The following is a 20,597-nucleotide window of genomic DNA, read 5'->3' as shown; positions in this document are numbered from 1 at the left end:
AAAGAAGAAACGCATGATATAACGGTATGGAGAGCGCCGGATAATCAAGTAGCGTCGTCGGGATAGCATCGCGCGTCCTCGTGCTGCGCGTCAAATTTGCCGGCAGCTGCACTTTTTCACGGTCGCGCATTCGCCCGTGTCGGCGGACGTCGTTTGCGCGGGCACGCGCGAAAGTGCCGATCGGATTCACCGGCGGATCGCGTGCGTGTGAACAGGAGAGTCGGGAGAGAAAATTAGCACGCTGGTGGGAGAGCGCAGGGTCTGCCGGAGAGCGGAAACGGGACGAAGAGCAGACGCAGACCTCCGAACACTCTCAGCGGCGCTTCGGGTTCGTCAGCACACTTCAGTCGTTGCCGATTGCCGATCGCCAACGAGCGAGCTAGCCGACCGACCGACCGACCGTCCGACCAACAGACTGACTGACGCGCGGACGACGAGCGAATCTCTCTCGTCGCGGAAGATCGAGGTTCGAACAGTTCGATACGGGAAATTTGAAGAGGAGTTCCACGGTGATGAAGACGCACGTGGCTGTGAGCGCGATCGCGCTTCTCATCGGCCTCGTCGTCGCTGACAGAATCGGTGAGCCGCACGTGCGTTGCATTACGCAGAAAAAAAAAGATCGAGCGAAACGAAACCTAGCGAGTCCTGAACGAATCCAATTTCAAGCTTGTTTACGGCCGGATCTTGGCCGGATTCTTTCGCTTTCTTGTTTACGTTCAGACTGGCTCTTAACCGATTATTTCCGGCGTACTCACTTTCCTTTCACATTAACAAAATTAACAACCATGTCGTTCGCATCTCGTGTTCGCAGCGGAGCGCGCTTTATCCTCTCAGTAGAGGAACTTTGGATTTTCACGTTGGAGCATGTGTATATGTATGTGTGTGTGCGTGCGCGCGCTAGGTATGATAATTACGAGAGAAACGGTCAAGCCCGCGTTGCGACCTGTAAACATCGATGTTGTGACGAACGCATAATTTGCTCTGCCGAGCAAGATCCTCCGTCACTTACCCGACGTCTTTCGCCGAGGCTTCGCGCGTTGTCTGTGTTGATGTTCGTGAGAGTAACAATGCGATTAACGCTATTGCAATCGTATGTGCATAATTAACACTAATTAATCGCGCGATCTTTGATCTCGCTTTGTCGTACGCGCGTATTTATTGCCCGCAAAATATGTATACATCAATATTCCCGCTGCGAATTCCGCTGACAATGTTATTTATCTTTCGCCGAGGTCTCCCGACTTTCTGTGAATGTACGAATCGAGCGCGCCGAATTTGTTTTCGATCGAATCGATCGTCGCAGAAGCGTTGAAAGAAACTCGGTAATTCGGCACGATTACGCCTTTCGAAAGGTAAATCATCGTCGTTATCGTTTCACGAGAAGTCACGCGTCTTTACACAATTTCCGTGACTTTCTTCGCCGAGTTTCGGAGACCTCCATTTTAGATTTTACTTCGAGATGGTGATGAAAATAACGTTTGCATTCGTCACCGTCTCTCGAAAAATTCAGTCACGTTACCGTCACTGTTATTAATGGAAAGAAAATAATGTGCTATTACTGAGCTGTTTCTGAGGAGAAGTAGCTTGCAATGGCGAGAGTAAGTCGAATTAATCCCATCTCTACTTGTCAAATGCCGAACAGCCGGGAGTGTTTAGCGATTTATTTTCGCGGCATGGAGAAGCCGGCAACGAGGGCAATTGATGAATAAAACGATCACAAACAATCATAATAACAATCGCCAAAGTAGAATTATTATTACGCAGCGAAAGGTGCGTCGCGGCCCGACGACGATCTTTTCTGAAACGACCGATTCGATTGCAGATTCGCATATCCCGTGCGTACAAACGGCGAATTGTACGAACATACCGACGCTTCCGCCAGATACGATTTGCAAAGATGGATATTGCATGTGCCCGAGTGCAGGAGGCTTTGTCAATTGCTCGAGCGTCAAGGCGTCCATACACGAGACGAGAACATCAGGTGATACAATCGACTAAAAGCGACTCGATCGGCATCCCTCACTTATTTATCAGAGATGTGCTAATCAAGAATCTTTATGTCGAATCGAATCGAATCGAATTTCATTTTTTAAATTCGAATTCGAATCGAAGCGAATCTATGAAATTTCACTCGAATTCGAATCGAGTCGAATGAAATCGGATCGAATTATTAAAAAATTTAACATGACTATTAAACACGCAAATAATGATGATGGAAGATTTTAATATGAAAGGGAATATTGATATTGTAATATCATCATAAAGTAAAATATATATTTAAATAATTAAAGTAATTTATAATTAAGTTATTAATTATAAGTTAAGCTAATTACAAATTAATTACAATTAAGTTCAAACACACAGATGGCCCGTTTTGTAGCTGATGCACGCAAATGATAACGTATTTGATTCCTATTCGAATTATTCGGATTCGAATCATAGGGATTCGAATTCGAATAGTTCGCACATCTTTACTGTTTACCGAGTCGAGTGTGAATATGCGTGACGATCACACATGCATAAAACCGGTGCTTTTTGCAGGTCCGCTGGTCTACCGGATATGCAAGCACGATCAGGATTGCAACCTGCCGGGTGGATTTTGCAACACTACCAACAATCAGTGCGAATGCTCGAAGGACCATGTGCCATCGAGCGACAAGCACCATTGCCTTCAGAGTAAGCGTAAGAACGTGCGAACGTGGCTTCTTCTTCGCGGCGTGAAATAATCGAGGAGATGTCGAAGAAGCATCGCTCGATTTCAGTACCTTGCCGTTAATTTGCGTTACTTTTCTTCAAACAGAGATTCAGTCGATCAATTCCTCTTGCACGGACGACAATCAGTGCCTGGTGTTTTTAGCGAACACCACTTGCCGCTCTAATAAATGTGTCTGCACGTCTGGTTATCATTATGTCGACAGTGCGTGCTGGAGAATGGCAGGTGAGAAATAGAAAAAAGGAAAAGGAAAGGAAAGTGAGAGAAGGATAAATTAGAAAATTACCGCGTTGGTCGGAAAGCCTGCCTCAATCTTTTTATTTCCTTAAACTGATCATGCTTCACGAATATAAATATTGCTAGGATATTGGCGGAAGATTGTAAACTATAACAGCCATTGCTTGGTTGCTGAATAAACTGCTTCCGTTGCTCTCGGCTTATAAAATCGAATTTGAAATTGAGCTGAATTTTTTTACCCAATGTATCATATAGGGGATTGTAAAAATTCTTTCTTTCCCTTCCTTTCTTATCTCAACATTGTTTGCAGGATATGAACAACCCTGCACGAAAAACCAGGAGTGCTCGCACATCGAGAGCGCAATCTGCACGAATAATAAGACGTGCGAGTGTGACGCCGAGACGGTGTTGAGCACGGACGGTAAGAGATGTCTGGCCGTTGCGCGAAACTTTCGGGACGAATGCACGGAGTCGGTGCAGTGTCAGACATTTGAACACTCGTCGTGCATCGAGAACATGTGCCAGTGCCAAGTGAATTATCACTACGAGCACGAAATGACGAGGTGTTTCATTAACGGAGGTACTCGTTCGTTTTCTCGCCGGCCGCCGCGTGAATCTGCAACTGACTCTTCTCTCCGAAGAAAGAAATTCATTTTTGCGCTCTGTCATATCGTGGTGTTGATATTAAATCAGTTGAATTACCAAAATCTAAATTAAATTTCAAATTATATATTTAATTACTTATATCTCTAATTATAATTATATTTTAGATTTTTTACACTTTTCAATTATAATATATTTGAATTATAATTTCCATATTCCTAGGGAACAGAAAGTTATAATGCGGGAGAAAATGTTGCTTGTAATAAATTCTACAGTTTGCATTGTTTTTCCGCAGAGATTGATGCCGAATGCGCAAATATTTACGAGTGTTACCAGGCCGAGGATTACGGGAATAGTTCGTCGACCAAGTCTCTGATGTGCGAGAATAACAAATGTACGTGCGCCGAGAATTACGTGAGGCAAGGGAACGTATGCGTGAACCGCGGTAAGTAAGACATGTTGCAATATGTGTATAAGAAACCGCAATTAAGAAGAGAATCGGAGATACGAAAATATTAGATGACTGCGAATGACTCTCCAGGAGCATCGGTTACTTCACTCGTAACGTTCGAAATTGTCTAATACGCGCGACCGACCGAATTCTGTATCTTTCATTTCGTTCGTCTGGAAGATCCTCACCTCTCGTGATTTCTGTTTACAGGCTCCTTCATCTTCACATCTTTCCCAGCAATAACTTTAGCGGCGCTAATTTATGCTATTTTTGGATGAAACATTGTTAGCCGTTAAATACGATTTCTTCGAGAAAAAGAAGTTGTTATATTATTATAAGTTGGCGAGGGGGGGGGGGGTCCAATAGTTATACATTTTGTAAGGGAAACTCCTGGCGATTCGTCTGAGCACGGAAATCGGCGAACATCGAGAACGAAACAATCGCGGGTTCGTTTATCGTACTTCGCGATTTATTCGTAGCGCCGTGATAACGTTAATGAAAAATTCACGAGTACTCCAAAAAGAGGCTCGCGTATTTCTCACGAATGCTACAAGTATCACGTTGTGGTGTATTCGTGCGGACAAACGACGCCTCGCGAATCGGGACTCATGTAATTGCGGGAGTTTCTTGACGGAATGTATACACATACGACTACAATGTAGTCGTGTGAGGACGTTGCACAATGACGGCCATGAAGGATTGCACACTTCTTTCTCGGTCAGTCCCTGAATGTGGAATTCACAGCTCTGTAATCACAGTATTACAGTACCGATCACATTATGACACACAAAGATTCTTCGTTTCTCAAAAGGTCAAAAGACGCAAAGCTCAAACGCGAAAGACCGTTTGTGAGTTACTTCTTGTGATATGTGTGCCATCTCGCTCTTGCACTTGAAGCTGCATCGACAAAGAAGAGTTCAAACCGTGACCAAGTGCATGAGTGGCAAGAAGGGAAAATGAGAAAAAAGCGGAAAGGTTGGGTGGGTAAGTGAATACACAATGATGTCAGTCGAACTATGATAAGAAGTAATGACTTTATCGACGAGATTGGATGAGTCACGTTTATTATAGCCAGTCGTGTGCTACCTTGGAAATATCGTACTCGTTCCTCGAACGTCGAATGGAAAAACATCCGTTTCCGCTTTTCATCGTCGAACCGGGAGAAAAACGGACGCGCGAGATTGATCTTCTTCGCTGGTTCGGGGCATCTTCTTGCGCGATCCTTCGCGGAAGAGTGCGGCCGCGTCGAAAAGATAGCGCGCAAACGAGACGCTTCGCGCCGCCGTAATTGCACAGCGACGACGGCGAGGGCTCGAAACTAGGCGCACCGAAGTGTTTAAAGCCTTCCTCTCGTGTGCATTCAATTAACGTGGTCATTAAAATGCAGCCGCCTGGTGCGTGGAACGCCGCCGCCGCTTCTTTTCAGAACGATGCGAGCCGCAGAAAATCCGAACGAGCGAGCGAGCGCGAAATTGTCGCGCGTCTCTTCTGGTCACTCGAGGCGTCCGTTCATCTCCGCGTTCTTCTGAGCCTTTTAGAATCAACGCGAGTGTACCTTGTAACTATAAGTATTTTATCGTAAAGTAAAATTTTAATGCAAAGTTATGTCTAAAGAGAAATATACACATTGTACTTTTTATCTCCGCTCCGAGGCAACGTTGCGAATGTCATATTAGCGTGGATACTTAATTGTCGTTTGGATTGTTTGAATCGTCGTGTGAATTGGTCGATTTGTCCTTCTTCTTCGATCATTGTTCAACGCGATAGACCGGTATTCCCGTCGGCGATATGCGTGATCGCTGTCGTTGTCGACGGCTTCTTCACGGTATTCGGGTCGCTTATTCCCGACTGCGGGCTACTTTCAAAACCAGCGAGTATTCTAACGCGCGATGTGCGCGATTTCGGCCGGAAGAAAATTTACCGACGACCACACCACATAGCGATAGCGTAAACAAGCTGACGTATTCGGCTGAAAAAGCGTCTTACAAAAGACAGGACACATCGTTACGACATGCCCGTTTCACCTGTGCACCATCTCAGTCACCCTCCAGCGATGTTCGTGGCGATAAATAAGGAATATCGAGGAAAAAGTTATGAGTTAACGGACGCTGAGCGGATAAGGAAGACTCTCAGAGCGAAGAGTATCAAGCGCCTAAATTTCGGGACAACGTCGGGCTCTCCCCTTCCTGCCGTCCGCTTTTTCATCGTCGATTCCTGAGAGAAGCACTCGGCGTGTAATTCTCGTCTCGATGAGATGGCGAGCGAGCCGAAGAGCTCGCCGAGGAGGAGCCCCGCGGTGAGGGAGCTGCGAACCGTTGTGCTGTCAATCGCGCTGTGTTTTGCCGCGCGGAGTGCAGTCGCCGACGCGCACGGCTCGCGCGAGCATCCGTTCGGCAGGCGTGAGTGTGGAGATTCGAGTGTGTTCCGTCGTTGAGCTCGAACTCGAGTCGAATTCACGAGTTCGGCGAATTTGTCGCCGTGAGAAACGCGACTGAGGAGAGAAATCTTTTGAGAAGTTCGTTGGATCGTGTGTGTGGTGGTGCGACCGAGGCTGAATGAATCGCATGTGCGTCGCGCGCAAAATTCAATGTCGAGCGAGCGTGAGCGAGCAGGTGTCAGCAGAAGCAGCCGGAGAGGCGCGCGCGAGTTGAATTGATCGTTCGCTCGAGATCATCGGGAATCATCGGTTGAACGAAAAATCGCGCAGGCGCGACGTCGAACGCGGACTGACAAACGCGCGCGTGAAAACTATACTCGCTTTCGCGTAATCACAAGAAATCACGTTTCGTCGCGCTCGTTGCATCCACCTCGCCGAGCTCGTTTCAGCCGAAACGAGCGCTGAACAAAATTGACCTGTCGCGAGTTTTCCCACCGACGAGATTTTTCTCGCGCGGAAAGCTGAAGTAAGAGATTCTTTATTCTCGAAAATTTGCGAAAAATATCGTACACCATATTTCATCAAAGGGGCCATTTAATTGGCTGAGAATCGTGATATCTAGTGACATAGCGTGAAATATTGTAGGCGACATTTTTCAAGAATATGGGCGCTGAAATGAGATTTCTCGCGACGCTTCGTCGAGACACTTCATTCTCAACGCGAAGGATCACGCACGGCGACACGTAGCGCGGAATATTTCGCAGACGGCGTATCTTTTTTTATGACCCAGTAATCTTTTCTCCCGTAATCTTCCCTCCTTCTCTCTCTCTCTCTCTCTCTCTCTCTCTCTCTCTCTCTCTCTCTCTCTCTGGCGAGGATTCCCCCCGCGAAGGAGAGCGAAGGAGAAGATCGCGCGCCGCTAGTCGTGGGGACCGGATCTACGCTCCTGGTTCTCACAGTTAGGTGAATGTCGGAGCAGAAAGAACCCGCTCATAATTAAGGAACAAAGGGGGGCCGTGTTTCCTTCGCTCGTCTGTTCTTTCGATCTAACAATGTGTTTTACAACACCCGCCCTCGAACTCGACGACGAAGCTCGGAAACTGTACGGTTGCACAGACAGTCTCTCTTACTGCGCAGATAACAATGCCGGGCGTCGTCGGGTCGACGCAAACATGCACGCGCGCGCGCGTTACGAAATCTATCACCGCTAATTGCGTCCCGTTAGGCGCCACTAAGCCATTAAGTGTTATCAATGGGTTTGCTTTTATCCTCTGAGTTATCCTTCGCGATTTCAGCGATTTCTCGTGTAGGCTGCTCGTCGTCTCGCACGAGAAATCGATCATCGTGGTCTCTCGCGTTTTCAAGTTCTCGGAGCGGAACCTCACACGGAAGAAGGTGGAGAGTCCTTCTTCGCTCTTCGGCTGAAATTTCACTCCGAGGAACTCGGAGGCCACGACGTAGTTTAGATCGCGCCATAGTTTGCTCGGCGGATTCGACTCGCGCGCAGAGAAGCTCGCGCGTGCGAGTAACTCGCCCGTTCAGCCTTAAGAGGATCCGCTCGGCGAGGTGTGTCACGCGCGCATTGCGTGAACGAGTTTAGAACTAAGTACGGCCCTGTTGGCACATCACACAATGGCTTCTGCTGTTATATATGTAGGTACTCCGTGTTGCGCAACACGAATCGAAACTATAGAAACGCAGGGCGCTAAGCTCGCGCTCTCGTCGTCGATCGACCTTCGGGCATTCACGGGATCGTCATTGAAATCCCGAAGCGGAGAACGCCGCCCACGGGTTTCGCGCGCCGGCGAGAGGTCCTCGGCGAGATTCGGAGATTTATTCAAATCGTGCCTGGCTTTTTCATCCGGCTTTCCTCCGTGCTCGCAGATGCGTAAACAGGAAGCTTAGCGCGGCGGTATGGAATGAGACGAGGAGTTTCGTTAGCGCGGTGTTTTGAGAATTTTGAGGAAAGAATTAGGAAGCTGAGCGAGGGAAAAAATGAGAAAATGAGAAATTTTCCTCGTCAAGAGTCCGTAATTGTCTCGCATTTGATCGCAAGAGATATCTGGCTATATATTGTTTTTATATATTTTTAATTGAAATCGAATCGGTCCATCGAAGGTTCCACCCGTCGCGGCCGCGGAAGATTTCCGCAGCGGAAGGAGTCAATCTTGGCCGCTCGTCTTCGCGCAGCCATCAGTCGCTCGATTAATCTTTGCCGAAGGAGCGGCACGTTGTGCACGAGTATTCGATTTGCATGTCCTGCGCGTCGACACACGCGCTTGATTCCTGACCAAAGTCAAACGGGACCATCGAGGTCCGCCCGGCGCTCGAGCGGTTTAACATCTGTTAGTCGCGCGAACGCGCGACGATTACCGCCGATGAATGCGCGATATTCGGATCTAACGTAGGCAATACGCTGTTTGCTCCCAACGGGACCCCGGCGACTCGATACCTTCCGCTGCTGGAGATCGACCAAACGAGTCGGTGCCATGGCGACGAACTCGTTCGCACGCGCGGTAACGAACTCCTCGAACTGGAACATTCGAGTTTATGAGATTCCTCGAACAAGAAGAGCCGGAAGACGGAAGCGAGAGATGGCTTTCGGACATCTCGAGGAACATTTTTAGTTTGATCTTGTACCTGAAGTTGTCTTGAGTTCATCTTAAGGTCCTAAGTAGCTGCACGGCTAACACGTCTTAAGACGAGCTTAAGAGACCGCCTTGAGTATAAGTTTGTGAACCAAGTTCGTTTAATCGAGAGTTTATTAATTAAAAGAATCGATTGTAACAATTGAGATTTCGCTGAGATGTAATGTCGACGAAATCCCGATGTAGAACTCGAAGGATTCCGTCTCGGGCGGACGCGGAGGAGACGTCGGGATGTCGTGCACGTCGAAGAAACCGATGTGATCCCGCGACGCGGGATACGGCTGAACGATAACAGCGTGTTCGAAGGTGTACGTGTTCCTGTTTGCGATTGCGCAACGAGCGTGGAAACAATGAGAGCATCGTCGTGAGCCACGAACGGAACCGTCGATCGTGACGCGGCGACCTTCGAGCGATCGGCCCGGCCGATCTCGTCCCCGGGGCCGAAAATGACAATAAGTCGGCCGGTGGTGATGAAACGTTTCGGACGCGGCGTTCATCCGCCGTCTCGAGGATGACGAAGACGTGGACGGTAAGCGGCATCCCGGGGCTCCTCGTCCTCGTACCCGTTACCGTCTGCGCGACGATCACCTACGTCAACCAGGACTCGTCGCGATGCAACGACCGCAGTAATAGTAAGATTGCCAGAATTGCGGTAAAACGCGTCCAAGATGGCGCGGAGGCGTCCCGAGAAGGCGCTTCGTGAAATGTCTACAGGATGTCTGAGAATGTCGGAGATCTGTAAGAAAGAAAAGATCGGTGACGAAATTGAGACTCCTCCGGCTTTCCAGATGTTAAAAGTCGAATGTCAAAGTTCAGGTTCTCAAACGAGACTCTGACGCAATCCTACACGTTATCCTACAAGAACGTCCTACAACAATATCCTGGGGATATACAAATATCCTCCATTTTAGATCCTGCAGATATTCCTACGGATATCTCTTTTAGTAACAAGTTTTAGAAATTAGAAATTTTTAAAAAGGAACTAAAAGTTAAAAAGTTAAAAAGGAACTAAAAGGATACCCGTAGGATATCTGTAGAATTTAAAACAGCGGACATTTGTAAATCCCCAAGATATTGTAGTATCCCAAAACGATGTCCCCGAAATGAAATGTGTAAGGGAAATATTAAGAGCCGATGACAGCCTCAGACAGTCAGACAAACTCGGAGATTCCTTTGGACATTTTAAAAGAATGTCTTGGTCTCTTTCTCGAATGTCCGGAAAAATATCGAGCGCGATATTCGTACCGGCTGCTTGTCAAGTATTGATAAGCGGCCGTTGATTTTCACTATTTGCCGTATAAGTTTACCTCCTAACGCTCTCTAATTGACCGCCTGTTCTCTACATCGAACGACTTTCATTTCCTGCTCTCGTTCTCTTCGGAGATTCGAGCGGAGGGGACGAGATGTTTCACGTTACAAATGCGAGGGATATTTTTCAGAGACCTTCGCGCAGTGTCAGTACGACGTCGATTGCATAGCGAACGCGTACTGCCGGAATCAGCAGACCTGCTCATGCAAAGAGAATCACATCCCGTTCGAGAGGGACAACGTCTATAAATGTTTGAGAGGTACTTCACATCACGCCTTCGTCACGGTGTACTTCATGGGAGTAACGTGTTAATATATCGATTAAATTTCCCACGGACGAGAGGCACGTGCGTGTTCCCGAGACAGCGGCGGCGACGCTGGAAAAGTCCTCAGAGAGATATACATATAGCAGGCGCACAATTCGGCAGCGATGTCATCGACCTCGGAAAACGAGATTCCACGGAGATACTCCCGTTCATCCCTGTTCCTATCCGCTCCTTTCTCACGATCCCGTCTCACCTGGAGCGTGTCGTTCGTTGTGCTCGTTGAGCCGACAGAGATCATGAATAATTTCTATGAATGAGGTAGAACGCGTGAATCCGTCCTTAGATACAACTCGCTCGACGCGTAATCACTCGCGCGTATAATCGTCGGCTCCGTCAAATTGTGGAAAAGCGTGAAATTCCCCCCTCCCCCTTCCTCCCTAGATTTTACCGTTGAAATCGAGAATCGTGTACTGTACGTCGCTCGTCCGTTAGGTGTCTTCGGCACGCGGATTAGTTGAAATCTGACATTAGTTGTTTATTAAATTAATTAATTAATAGAAAATCTATTAGAGCTAGATTTATTAGAAATCGAACGTGAAGGTACGCGCATTTAAAGAGAATACGAATTACTCTCTGAATTTCTCTGAGCAAAGTTCCATCCGAAGAAAAAGTGACAGCTGAATCACTCGAATTCGAGTTAACTTTCCTCGCTCGTAAAAAAAAAAACTTTTTCGTTCGCCGAGATAAATTCATCGCGACCGAGCGAAACGCTTACTCATAAGTAGAGTTTCCAATCCCGGGATCCCGGGATCCCGACCAAATGTTTGGTCCCGAAAATACTCGGGATTCAACATCACAAATCCCGGGATTTCGAAATTTAATGCTTAGTGTCTATATAATACTTACGTTTTACAAAAATTTTACTTTAATAATTACTTATTACTGATGTTTTAGAGCATTTGCTAGAGAAATGTGTATTTATATTTTAAATTTAATTCCATGTATTATTTTTATTTGTTTTAAATATTAAGGGAATTTTCTATTTTAAATTTCGCGGATAAACTGGCGCAACACAGACTCGAATCCGGGATCAGATATTTTTTTAACAAAATTTATGTTTTATTATTTTTAAAGTCGCTTTTTCAAATGTGAAAAAGAAGAAATCATTATTTTTATTTTTATTACAAAAACTTTAATTTTTAATTGTAACGGTTTTTGTGCAATCATTAATATAAGTTGCTTTCATTTTTACTGAAATTTTATTTTTTGTTTGTCATAATGTTCATAAAAGTCTATGAACGTTCTATAAATAAAATAATTCTATTATTTGTAAATATTCCGTGTTTCTTTCTTTACATACATATGATCCCGGGACTAGTCCCGGGATCCCGAGATGGAATCCAAAAAATCCCGAAATTCCGGGATCCTAAATTGTATCCGGGATTGGAAACTCTACTCATAAGGATGAAGAATCCACCACACAGAAGAAGTTTTAGTTGAATATTCACTCTCACGATTCCGAGTGGTGGGATAATTTCGTCATCTCTTCGGGTGAAATCTCGCTCGTTCTGAGCGGGAAATTTCGCTCCGACAAATTTAGGGAGTAACGAGCGAGTCAAATTAGGGCGATTACAGCGACTGATTAAGGAAACGCATTCTCAACAGTGGCCACCTCCATCGGCGATCTGTGTGAGGAGGATATTCAGTGTCAATTTACATTTACACCTCAGTCGGAATGCCAGGAAAGCACTTGTCAATGCGCCCACGGCTCCCACTTCGTCGAGGGAAGGTGCTACGAGTCGGTCGGTGAGTGCCATGGCGTTCTCTCCCCTGAGAAATATCCCAAGCCGCGCGAGCTGGGCTGACCGAGACCCCACCATTATGCATATTTATGGGCGAAATAAATATCACGGGGTGATAAGTAACATAATGAGTAGAGAGGCACGACACGCGGAAAGTTCGCTCGGCGAACTTGTTCGTGCTGAGGAAAGTTACAGCAGAATTATTCGTACAATGAGTACTAATAGTACAACACACAGCTTCTTCTCTCTCTCTCTCTCTCTCTCTCTCTCTCTCTCTCTATCATTATTCTATCTCTATCGCATGTGAATGTCGTTTTCAACGACAATGTCACGACGATTTGTACGCACATAAGCGTCTTTCTCATGAGAGCGGGAGAGACATCGCTTGAACTGAGAACTAACAGACGCGCTCCAGTCTCGACTTTCATTAATCGTAATTTTATCCTGTGTTTAATCAGGCCTGGGGAAGCGCTGTCTATCGCATCGCAATTGCTATATGGAGAACACTTTCTGCGACTACGGTTTCTGCACGTGCGATCTGCGCTACCATTCGAGTCCTGACAACAGCAGCTGTCTGCCGAATGCCGGTAAGCGTTTAACGCGGTCTCGTTGAAGAGATCAAGACAATGTTTTAATTTCGAAAAAGGAAAGTTAAATTTAGAAAAAGGCTGTGTGTAGAAACAGAGACAGTTTTTACCGAAAGCACTGATGCATACATCCACGCTTTCAGAGTTGGGCGATCGTTGCCACCGCGACTACGAATGCATCGTGGAAAATTCCAAGTGCATACGGAACAAATGCGACTGCAAAATCGACTACGTGTTAGCCGAGGATGGTCAGCGATGTCTAAGAGCCGCCTCCAGGATCGGGCAACAGTGCCAGCAGCAGTCTCAGTGTCAGCTGTTCCTCAAATACAGCCAATGCGGCGCGAACAACACGTGCGATTGCGTCGCGAGCTCCCACAGACGCGGCTTTCAATGCTACGTCGATGTCGGTGAGTACTCGAGTGATTTCTGATTCAGCATTGTCGAAATACACGAAGTCAAAAAATTCGGTTCGATCTCTCAGGCAGATTTGCGTGGAGTTGAGCGTTAATTTTTCACTACATTCTCTTAATTGAATTGTTCAATTTTTCCTAACTTTATATCACAGTGTACTAAAATTTTTTCACTCGTTCGATATAAATGCCAGACATTAAATGAGAATGTCGCGTTGCAGAATTGGGCGGCTATTGCGAGACTCATCATCACTGTATCACTGGTAGTTACAGGAACTCTAATTCGACCGGGAAGTCGAAAGTGGATTGCGTGAACGGTAGGGCAACATTTTGTAGATACACTCACGGCAAATTGCGCGGCTTATTGCCCGGCGGTGTTCAAACAATGCGATACTGTTTGCTCGCAGGTTTTTGCGCTTGTAGCGAAGGCTACACGCTGATGGAGGAGCTGCATGATTGCGTCCAATTCAGCGACAATGGTAAATATCTACGTTCTCTAAAGTTCGTATCAAACTACGGACTGGGATTGAGTATTGGATTGAAATTTAACCAATCAGCGCTAAGTTTACTATGTTTGAGATTATTTTCTTTTTTCCAATTGGTCAAATTTCAATCCAATCTCAATCCCAATCCATAGTCTGATACGGGCTTTATTGTTAATCTCATCCGTTGCAATTCAATCGCGAAATTCTGATATCTCGACAGGCGCAACAAGATGGCAAACGTACGAAATGCTTCCTATCGTCGCCCTCGTCGCGAACTTCCTCGCAGGTTCAGGCTGAAGAGTAACGAGTCGACTCGTTCGAGAGCAAAAAAGAAACAAAAAAGAAAAAGGATAGCCGGCGAGCACATCCTGACTTGTTAATTTAGTATCTAGTAATTATTTAATTTCGCCCAAACGATCGCAGTTCTAATAATTTATCCGTTACAGAAACACACGTGTGTGTCTCTCGTGTGGTATTCATCGAAACAACTCGCGCTTGACTAATGCGGATTGGACATCTTAACTAGCGACTAAGGCAGCCAAAGAGAATCGACGCTTTTTCCTCGAGTGGAGGGAACAGCGTGCCTGTTAAAATCGACACGCGTACACTTGATTTCGAGACAGTTTGAGCACTTTTTTTCGATGCAGTTTGGAAGGTAGCCGATACTCTGTGACGAGAGAGAACTATTTTTTTTATTAATCCCTAGACGTTGACTTCATCGGAAGGATGTGTGCAAACCGTTTCGCAAACGAGCGTACACTTGATCGTGTGATATCGTCGTTGATACTAGCATATCATTATTGGCACAGTTTTATGTACAACGTAACAAAGTGCATGCTGATTGCGATCAGTCACTGACTAGGATACACGCGAGCTAATCATCATTCAATCTCCGTACATCGTTGTGCAACACGATGACACATCATTCCACTGCTGTGTTCTATAAATAATATATATATACACACATCGCACTTCCATCCTGTACATATGTACATAGCGTTTTCCTTAGGATTAATCGAAGTTCTATCGAGCGTTGGGAGCAGTTTCGGCTGCGTTTCAAGAGACGATGCGTTTCCAGTCATCTTTGATCATGTCGCTAGCCTTCTCGGCGATCATATACGCCGGTGCGTTCGTGTGACCGGTGATTATCGTTGGCATCACGCTGGTGTCCACGACTCTGAGACCGCTGATGCCGTGCACTCGTAACCTGTGATCCACCACGCCCGAGTCCTGCCTCAGCCCCATTTTACACGTGCCGACGAAGTGACCCAGACTCGTGCTCACGTGACGCGCCACACAAGCCCAGTACGCGTCGCTGTTGAATGTGACGCGCCTGCATCCCGGAAACGGTACCGGCAGTAAAGTGGCGTTAAAACGTCTCAGCGCCCTCGTGGAAGCCACCTCGATCGCCTGCAACGTGATTCAACTAATCATTATCATTGCTGTATTCATCATAATCTCGCTCGGTGACTCGCAGCTAAAAAAAAATCATTTTGAGCACCCATAATTCGTACAATCCTAATTTCAACATCAACATTCCAAAGATAATCGGACAAATTAGGAAAAAAGGGCTACGAATAATGATGCGATTTTTTTCGAAGAAGCTCGCAAAGATCTTCTCCTAGCAGTAAATGAATAACAAATAATAAGTCGGAGAAACTGTAAGATGTCCAACAGGACTACCTTCTTTATACCCCGCACCATCGTGTTCAGATCGTCTTCGTGATCGTAATAATTGATGTCCACAACTGGCCAGTGAGACGGATCAGAGCTTCTCAGGGTGAGTCTACCGCGGCTTTTCGGCTGCAGGAGCACCGGCACGATCGTGAAAGCGTCGGAGCCCTCGTAACCGCTGAAAACCTCCTTGTAAAATTCGTCTGTTAATCCGAGGAGACCGCGGAAGCTCCCGGAAATGTCGCCAGTCATTGAGCTGGAGCACGATATTAGCTCTATATCGGGCCGATCGTCCTCCGTTCCCGATTTGCTCGCATCAGCTGCGAAGGAATTGACAGTGATGGAAGTCACATCGGAGGGTGCTCGGGCTGTGAGAGAAGTAATTGTTTAATTCGCAATGAGCCTTAAGAAGTGATTTTATGCAATAGACGAGATTCGATCATTGCGGAAAGAAATATATTCGTCGGCCAATAAACGTTATGTAAAAATTGTCATTAATCTTTTTCATTAATCTTTATTCATAGGCGTCACATTTGGCAAAAAGTTTTCTTGAATGTTTCCCATTAATTCTCATTATCAGGCATTGCATTTCTCAAAACACGATCTGTGCACTTCCTTTATCCTGACACGTTGATTTCTTTTTAATCATGTTGTAATAATTTTAACGACTTTCTGCAATGATCGACTGTGCCGCTCTCGAGATAAAATGTTCTCACCAGGCTGTTCGCTACTTTTCGGTGTGTTTAGACGCGAGATGTACTTTGGCTTTAACTTTCCCTTCTGCGTGTTTTTCGGACCGCTGGCCTTGGTATTAATAAACGCTAATGCTTCTGCACCGCCGGGTATCGTCAACGGACCTGTTCCGTCCATCAGGTATTGTATAAGATTCGCCGGATTAGTACTTAAACGTGATTCCGTGATCGTCACGCTGTCGTTGACTAGAAACGTTAGGGCTGTCATGCTCACATGATCCTGTAAATTAAACCCCACGGGAAGATCCTCGATCACGTTGATGCCCAAGGAAGTCAGATGATCCCTCGGGCCAACTCCTGAGAGCATCAGTATCTTCGGCGAATTTAAAGTACCTGCGCGATCAGAATGGCAGTGGTCAGTTGTCAGTATTCGCGAGCGTAATTGCATATAATTTCGAAGTCATTTTGTATTTTTCACTCATAAATAATACATCAGGCAGGGCTCGCCGCGATGCGTTCTTTGAAACATGTTTTTAAGCTGAATGTTTTCTTAAATTAATTTACATGTACAGCGCGTTGCATCAACATGAGTATGACGAATTGTCTACTCGCTTCCTTGACATCATTCCTCGCAATAAAAAAATCTGCAGATCGTCTTACAAACTCCGAGTCCATGCCGAGTCCGATTCCGCGTGCGAGCGCATACGTACCTGCGGCGAAGCGAGCATGCAACCCGTTGTACTCAACCGTATGTTAACGCAATCGCCAATAGCCTCAGCGATAAATTCATTGAATCTCTTTAAGTTGCACTTTCAACGTCTAACGGTGCCATATGAACGCATACCTGCACTGAGTATGACTTCTTTAGTAGCGGAGACGTAATAAGTTTTGCGGTTCCTCACGAACTGAACGCCCACGGCTGCCTTCGTTCTCGGATCGATCTTAATTTTCGTCACGGTCGAAAACTTGGACAGATAAAAGTTCGGTCTGCCATAAATTGGCCTGAGGAAGGCTTTGGAGGCGCTAAATCTGTGGCCGTTCCGCATATTCGTTTGCACGCTTGAGAAGCCCATAAGTTTGTCGCTATTGTAATCCACTATGTCGTATCCGAGCTCTTGGCCGGCCTTCAGGAAATAGTCCTTCAAAGGAGTAGCATAAGGAGGAGTGGTGACGTCCAAATATCCGTTATATCCGTGATACCTAATGAAAAGAGGAAAAGAAAGGTAGCGAAGCGCGCGGGATAAGAAGAAGACAATTGAGACCAAGTGAAATGACTGAATCAGTCAAACAAACGAACGTGAAATTAGATGAAGACAGATCGAATGATCGAACAAACAAGGTTTGCAATCCCAAGAGTTACCTTAAACGTAACATGTACCTGACATCCCGATCAACTAGCTTGCACTTCTCGGACTTGATGAAGTATGGCAACACGTCCTTGTAGCTCCAACCAGGATTGCCGAGCGCCTGCCAGCCGTCGTAGTCGGCCGGCGCGCCTCTCGAGTAGATCATGAAGTTCACCACCGAGGTGCCGCCAACCGCTTTACCGGACATCATGTTGCAGCGGCCGTCGACCATCGACAGGCAATAACCGTGGCGACCGTGAGAGTCCTGCGGCCGCGGCTCGCTCTTGTAGATCCTGCTATAGTGCGTGACGTGCAGGGCCGGCGCCAGGAACGGTATATCTGTGAAGAAGGTCTCGTCGTCTCCTGCCTCAAGTAGCAGCACCTTCCAGTCAGGATTTTCGGTTAAGCGATTCGCGATCACCGAACCAGCCGAGCCGGCGCCGATCACGACGAAGTCGTAGCGCTGTCCGGTGACCGCGTCTTCGTCCTGCAGCGGGTCCTTCGGCGCTGCTGGGAAACCCGGGAAGAAGTGGCGCATCGTCTCGAGGACGGCCGGCGGCACAATCGTGCCGGCGGCGCAACTCAGCAATAAAATCGTCGGCCAGGACCTCAGCATCGCGTGGACGAGCACTCCTAAAGCGGTCTCGCGACAGACAAATCTCGCGCTGATTCCTCTTTGAGGAATCCTTCTCCTTCCCCTTCTCCTCTTCCCGCTCCTGCTGCTGCGCCTCGTACGTAGGCAGGAATCAGACTCCGTTTAGTTTCGGCGCGAGTTCCTCACATATACTCGATCTTGCGCAAAAGCCTCTTGATGAAATCTTTCTGTGGAAAGAATAACGCCTTGACATCGATCGCGATTGACAGACCGATGACTATCTGAGACGATTAAGCTCATTTCGCCGTCGGAATAATTTTGAAATAAAAAAGCAGCACTTTGAGCACTTACGATATCGAGATCGAGATATTACTGTCAGATTTGTTGTCACGGTTTTCAACATGCTGGCGAAATTGTTAACGCCGAATATTATTCGTTTGCAAAAATCGTTGCATCGAATGAGATACGCAACGTATGCGATGCAACATTTCAGCTGCGCAATTTCGCCCTCATCCTAAATCGATTTTCGAATATTGCTTAGCGATGTCATCTTCCGGATCACGAGATGCGGTTACAATTCGCGCTCACTGCAGTACGTTCGCCGTGACATTTACGCGCTTGCTCATCCGCGGGACTCGTTTCTATCGGATCACATTGTTGAACAGAACTGCGATGTAGCAACGCGTGATAATTGCGACACTCGTAATCGCAGTATCGTGTGATTTTCGAGCGGGAGATCGTTTCTCTACGATCGAACTTTAGCGCGTTTACACGTTTCCTTCACAAGCTCGCTGCTTCTCACCGTCGAAGAAAACCGTCGGCCGAGATGCGTTCTGCCAGCGGCATCTCGCCGATTCCGCAGTGTTAAATACGATCGAGCGCGACGGCTGTCGAGAGATTGTGCATAGAAAAGACTGGAATCTTAATGGCATCGAAGTACCGCGAGAACGTCAGCTGCTGCGGTCTTCTGTCTGCTCTGCGTCCTTAAGATCATGGCTGCGTGACGCAAGTTACACGAATTGAGAATGTTAATCGAGAGTAGAAACCCGCTTGGAATGCCAATGCGCTTCTTTTCTTGCGGCTCGAACTCGCGTAACGATACGAAGGAAGAACTCATCAACGATTTCGCCGAAATTTATCCTTATTTTGTTCTCTCCCTCTCTCTTCCTTTTCAGAAGCGATTCGAAGATGACGTACTTGTCGGTCGTTCCTCGTGCTCGTCGCTTCTTAATAGCTCGACTATCGTCGCTTTTCTCCGAACGTTTTGTCCCCAGGAGCTTCTCAACGACCATGCAGGAGCTTCTCCTCGACAGAGTAGATCTCCTTCCGCGCGTTTTCTCCTCTGAACATCTTGCACTTCCACGAACCGGCTGTAATTTTTATATTACGTTAACCCGGAGCAATGCTTGAATTTGTTCACCTTTTCTTCTTTTTTCCCTCAATCGGAGGACTCAGATCGGAGGCAATTCGAGCGAGACGATCGTGCACGTTCGAAGTTAACGAGAAGCGTTTCTCCGCTCGCCCATCAGCTCGTTAATGAAAGAGACTCGATGCCGATTGGAAAAAAGAGAAGAGAGTGTACACTTCGCAAGAGTCGGCCAAGCACTAGAATCCAGCTGGACTCTTCTTCAGTCATCCGTCCGCGTTACTCGCGGCCAAAATTGGGTGAAGGAAAACAACAAGGCTCGCGGAATTCTCATACTCTCCTAGGTGTTGTCGCGTAAATTGCCGTGTTATCCGTCTCAATTACAACAATGTTGATGTCGAGCGACGTAGCGCGGCTGTGTGAGCACGTCCGAGTTCTCCTTTTGCGATACCGATTAACATAATTAACGTAATTTGTAGAAGCGCACGCACGCGCGCGAACGCAAACATAAACGCGATACTTTCGATAGACGCGTACTAATCGAGACAGATCGGACTCGTTGGGGTTGAACTCAATGCGCCGAACAGTGCACACGTCGTCGCATCGACACGACGAGTACACGGCAAAGTCTAAGTAATAATTATACTAATGAATAAATAACGAATCTGAGTCCTGAAACTCTGCTTACACTCTTTCTTCGGCAAGCCACTAATATGTCCCAAACCGCACATATGTCCAAAACTGGGACATAAGACGTCTTTAAGACATCTTTAAGTCGTCTTTAAGATGTCTGAAAATAAGACATCTTTAAGTCGTCTTAAAGACGTCTTAAAGACGTCTCATGTCCCAGTTTTGGACATTGTGCTGTCTGGGGTACCATCGTTGATAACGATTCTGTCCTCTTTGTCTACGACACCTGTACCGCGATTCTGTAACTCGTTATTGGAGTTAACAACACTTTCGTTATCGTTGCGCAGCTTTTGTATACCGTAGAAAAGCTGCGCAACGATAACGAAAGTGTCGTTAACTTCAATAAC

At 46.7% G+C, this 20,597-nt stretch overlaps 3 protein-coding genes across 9 annotated transcripts; 2 read left to right on the top strand and 1 right to left on the bottom strand.

Moving 5' to 3' along the window:
• The first annotated feature begins 284 nt into the window (after window positions 1-284).
• On the top strand, window positions 285-5,642 carry LOC105184813 (prion-like-(Q/N-rich) domain-bearing protein 25). The gene is made up of 7 exons (XM_019842185.2): window positions 285-579; window positions 1,823-1,981; window positions 2,542-2,676; window positions 2,801-2,938; window positions 3,261-3,530; window positions 3,849-3,998; window positions 4,215-5,642. The coding sequence occupies exons 1-7, from the start codon at window positions 513-515 to the stop codon at window positions 4,280-4,282; spliced, it is 987 nt and encodes a 328-aa protein (XP_019697744.1). The 5' UTR covers window positions 285-512; the 3' UTR covers window positions 4,283-5,642.
• A 40-nt stretch (window positions 5,643-5,682) lies between these two features.
• Window positions 5,683-14,559, top strand: LOC105184811 (prion-like-(Q/N-rich) domain-bearing protein 25). 4 transcript variants are annotated; one of them, XM_025307997.1, is made up of 9 exons: window positions 5,683-6,519; window positions 9,216-9,661; window positions 10,469-10,597; window positions 12,269-12,409; window positions 12,864-12,992; window positions 13,136-13,399; window positions 13,624-13,719; window positions 13,810-13,881; window positions 14,108-14,559. In XM_025307997.1, the coding sequence occupies exons 2-9, from the start codon at window positions 9,541-9,543 to the stop codon at window positions 14,182-14,184; spliced, it is 1,029 nt and encodes a 342-aa protein (XP_025163782.1). In that variant the 5' UTR covers window positions 5,683-6,519; window positions 9,216-9,540; the 3' UTR covers window positions 14,185-14,559. The 4 variants fall into 4 exon arrangements, with proteins under 4 accessions (XP_025163782.1, XP_025163779.1, XP_011142155.1 ...); XM_025307994.1 differs by having other exon boundaries at window positions 5,683-6,907; XM_011143853.3 differs by having other exon boundaries at window positions 5,683-6,907; window positions 7,747-9,661.
• Window positions 14,560-14,898: 339 nt separating this feature from the next.
• Window positions 14,899-20,428, bottom strand: LOC105184812 (glucose dehydrogenase [FAD, quinone]). Of its 4 annotated transcripts, XM_025307967.1 has the most exons (7): window positions 20,249-20,428; window positions 19,392-19,564; window positions 17,632-18,421; window positions 17,098-17,453; window positions 16,278-16,646; window positions 15,571-15,929; window positions 14,899-15,297 (listed from the first exon to the last, which is right to left on the bottom strand). In XM_025307967.1, exons 3-7 carry the CDS (start codon window positions 18,213-18,215, stop codon window positions 14,944-14,946), a joined length of 2,022 nt encoding a protein of 673 aa, XP_025163752.1. In that variant the 5' UTR covers window positions 18,216-18,421; window positions 19,392-19,564; window positions 20,249-20,428; the 3' UTR covers window positions 14,899-14,943. The 4 variants fall into 4 exon arrangements, with proteins under 4 accessions (XP_025163752.1, XP_025163763.1, XP_011142159.1 ...); XM_025307978.1 differs by lacking the exon at window positions 20,249-20,428 and having other exon boundaries at window positions 15,571-15,881; window positions 19,392-20,178; XM_011143857.3 differs by lacking the exon at window positions 20,249-20,428 and having other exon boundaries at window positions 19,392-20,175.
• Window positions 20,429-20,597: the final 169 nt, after the last annotated feature.

Source organism: Harpegnathos saltator, unplaced genomic scaffold (genome assembly GCF_003227715.2).
Source record: "Harpegnathos saltator strain DR-91 unplaced genomic scaffold, Hsal_v8.6 scaffold1, whole genome shotgun sequence".
NCBI lineage: Eukaryota > Metazoa > Arthropoda > Insecta > Hymenoptera > Formicidae > Harpegnathos > Harpegnathos saltator.
Note: the sequence above shows the minus strand (reverse complement) of the source record. Positions and strands in the feature narration are given on the sequence as shown.

Coding starts and splice junctions, on each gene's coding strand:
- LOC105184812 (XM_025307967.1), bottom strand. CDS start 18,215: ATGCTGAGGTCCTGGCCGACGATTTTATTGCTGAGTTGCGCCGCCGGC. Junction 15,930..16,277: donor GAAAAGTAGCGAACAGCCTG/GTGAGAACATTT, acceptor CTTCTCTCACAG/CCCGAGCACCCTCCGATGTG. Junction 15,298..15,570: donor TGGTGCGGGGTATAAAGAAG/GTAGTCCTGTTG, acceptor ATCACGTTGCAG/GCGATCGAGGTGGCTTCCAC.
- LOC105184811 (XM_025307997.1), top strand. CDS start 9,541: ATGACGAAGACGTGGACGGTAAGCGGCATCCCGGGGCTCCTCGTCCTC. Junction 10,598..12,268: donor CGTCTATAAATGTTTGAGAG/GTACTTCACATC, acceptor CATTCTCAACAG/TGGCCACCTCCATCGGCGAT. Junction 12,410..12,863: donor AAGGTGCTACGAGTCGGTCG/GTGAGTGCCATG, acceptor GTGTTTAATCAG/GCCTGGGGAAGCGCTGTCTA.
- LOC105184813 (XM_019842185.2), top strand. CDS start 513: ATGAAGACGCACGTGGCTGTGAGCGCGATCGCGCTTCTCATCGGCCTC. Junction 1,982..2,541: donor ACACGAGACGAGAACATCAG/GTGATACAATCG, acceptor TGCTTTTTGCAG/GTCCGCTGGTCTACCGGATA. Junction 3,999..4,214: donor GAACGTATGCGTGAACCGCG/GTAAGTAAGACA, acceptor TTCTGTTTACAG/GCTCCTTCATCTTCACATCT.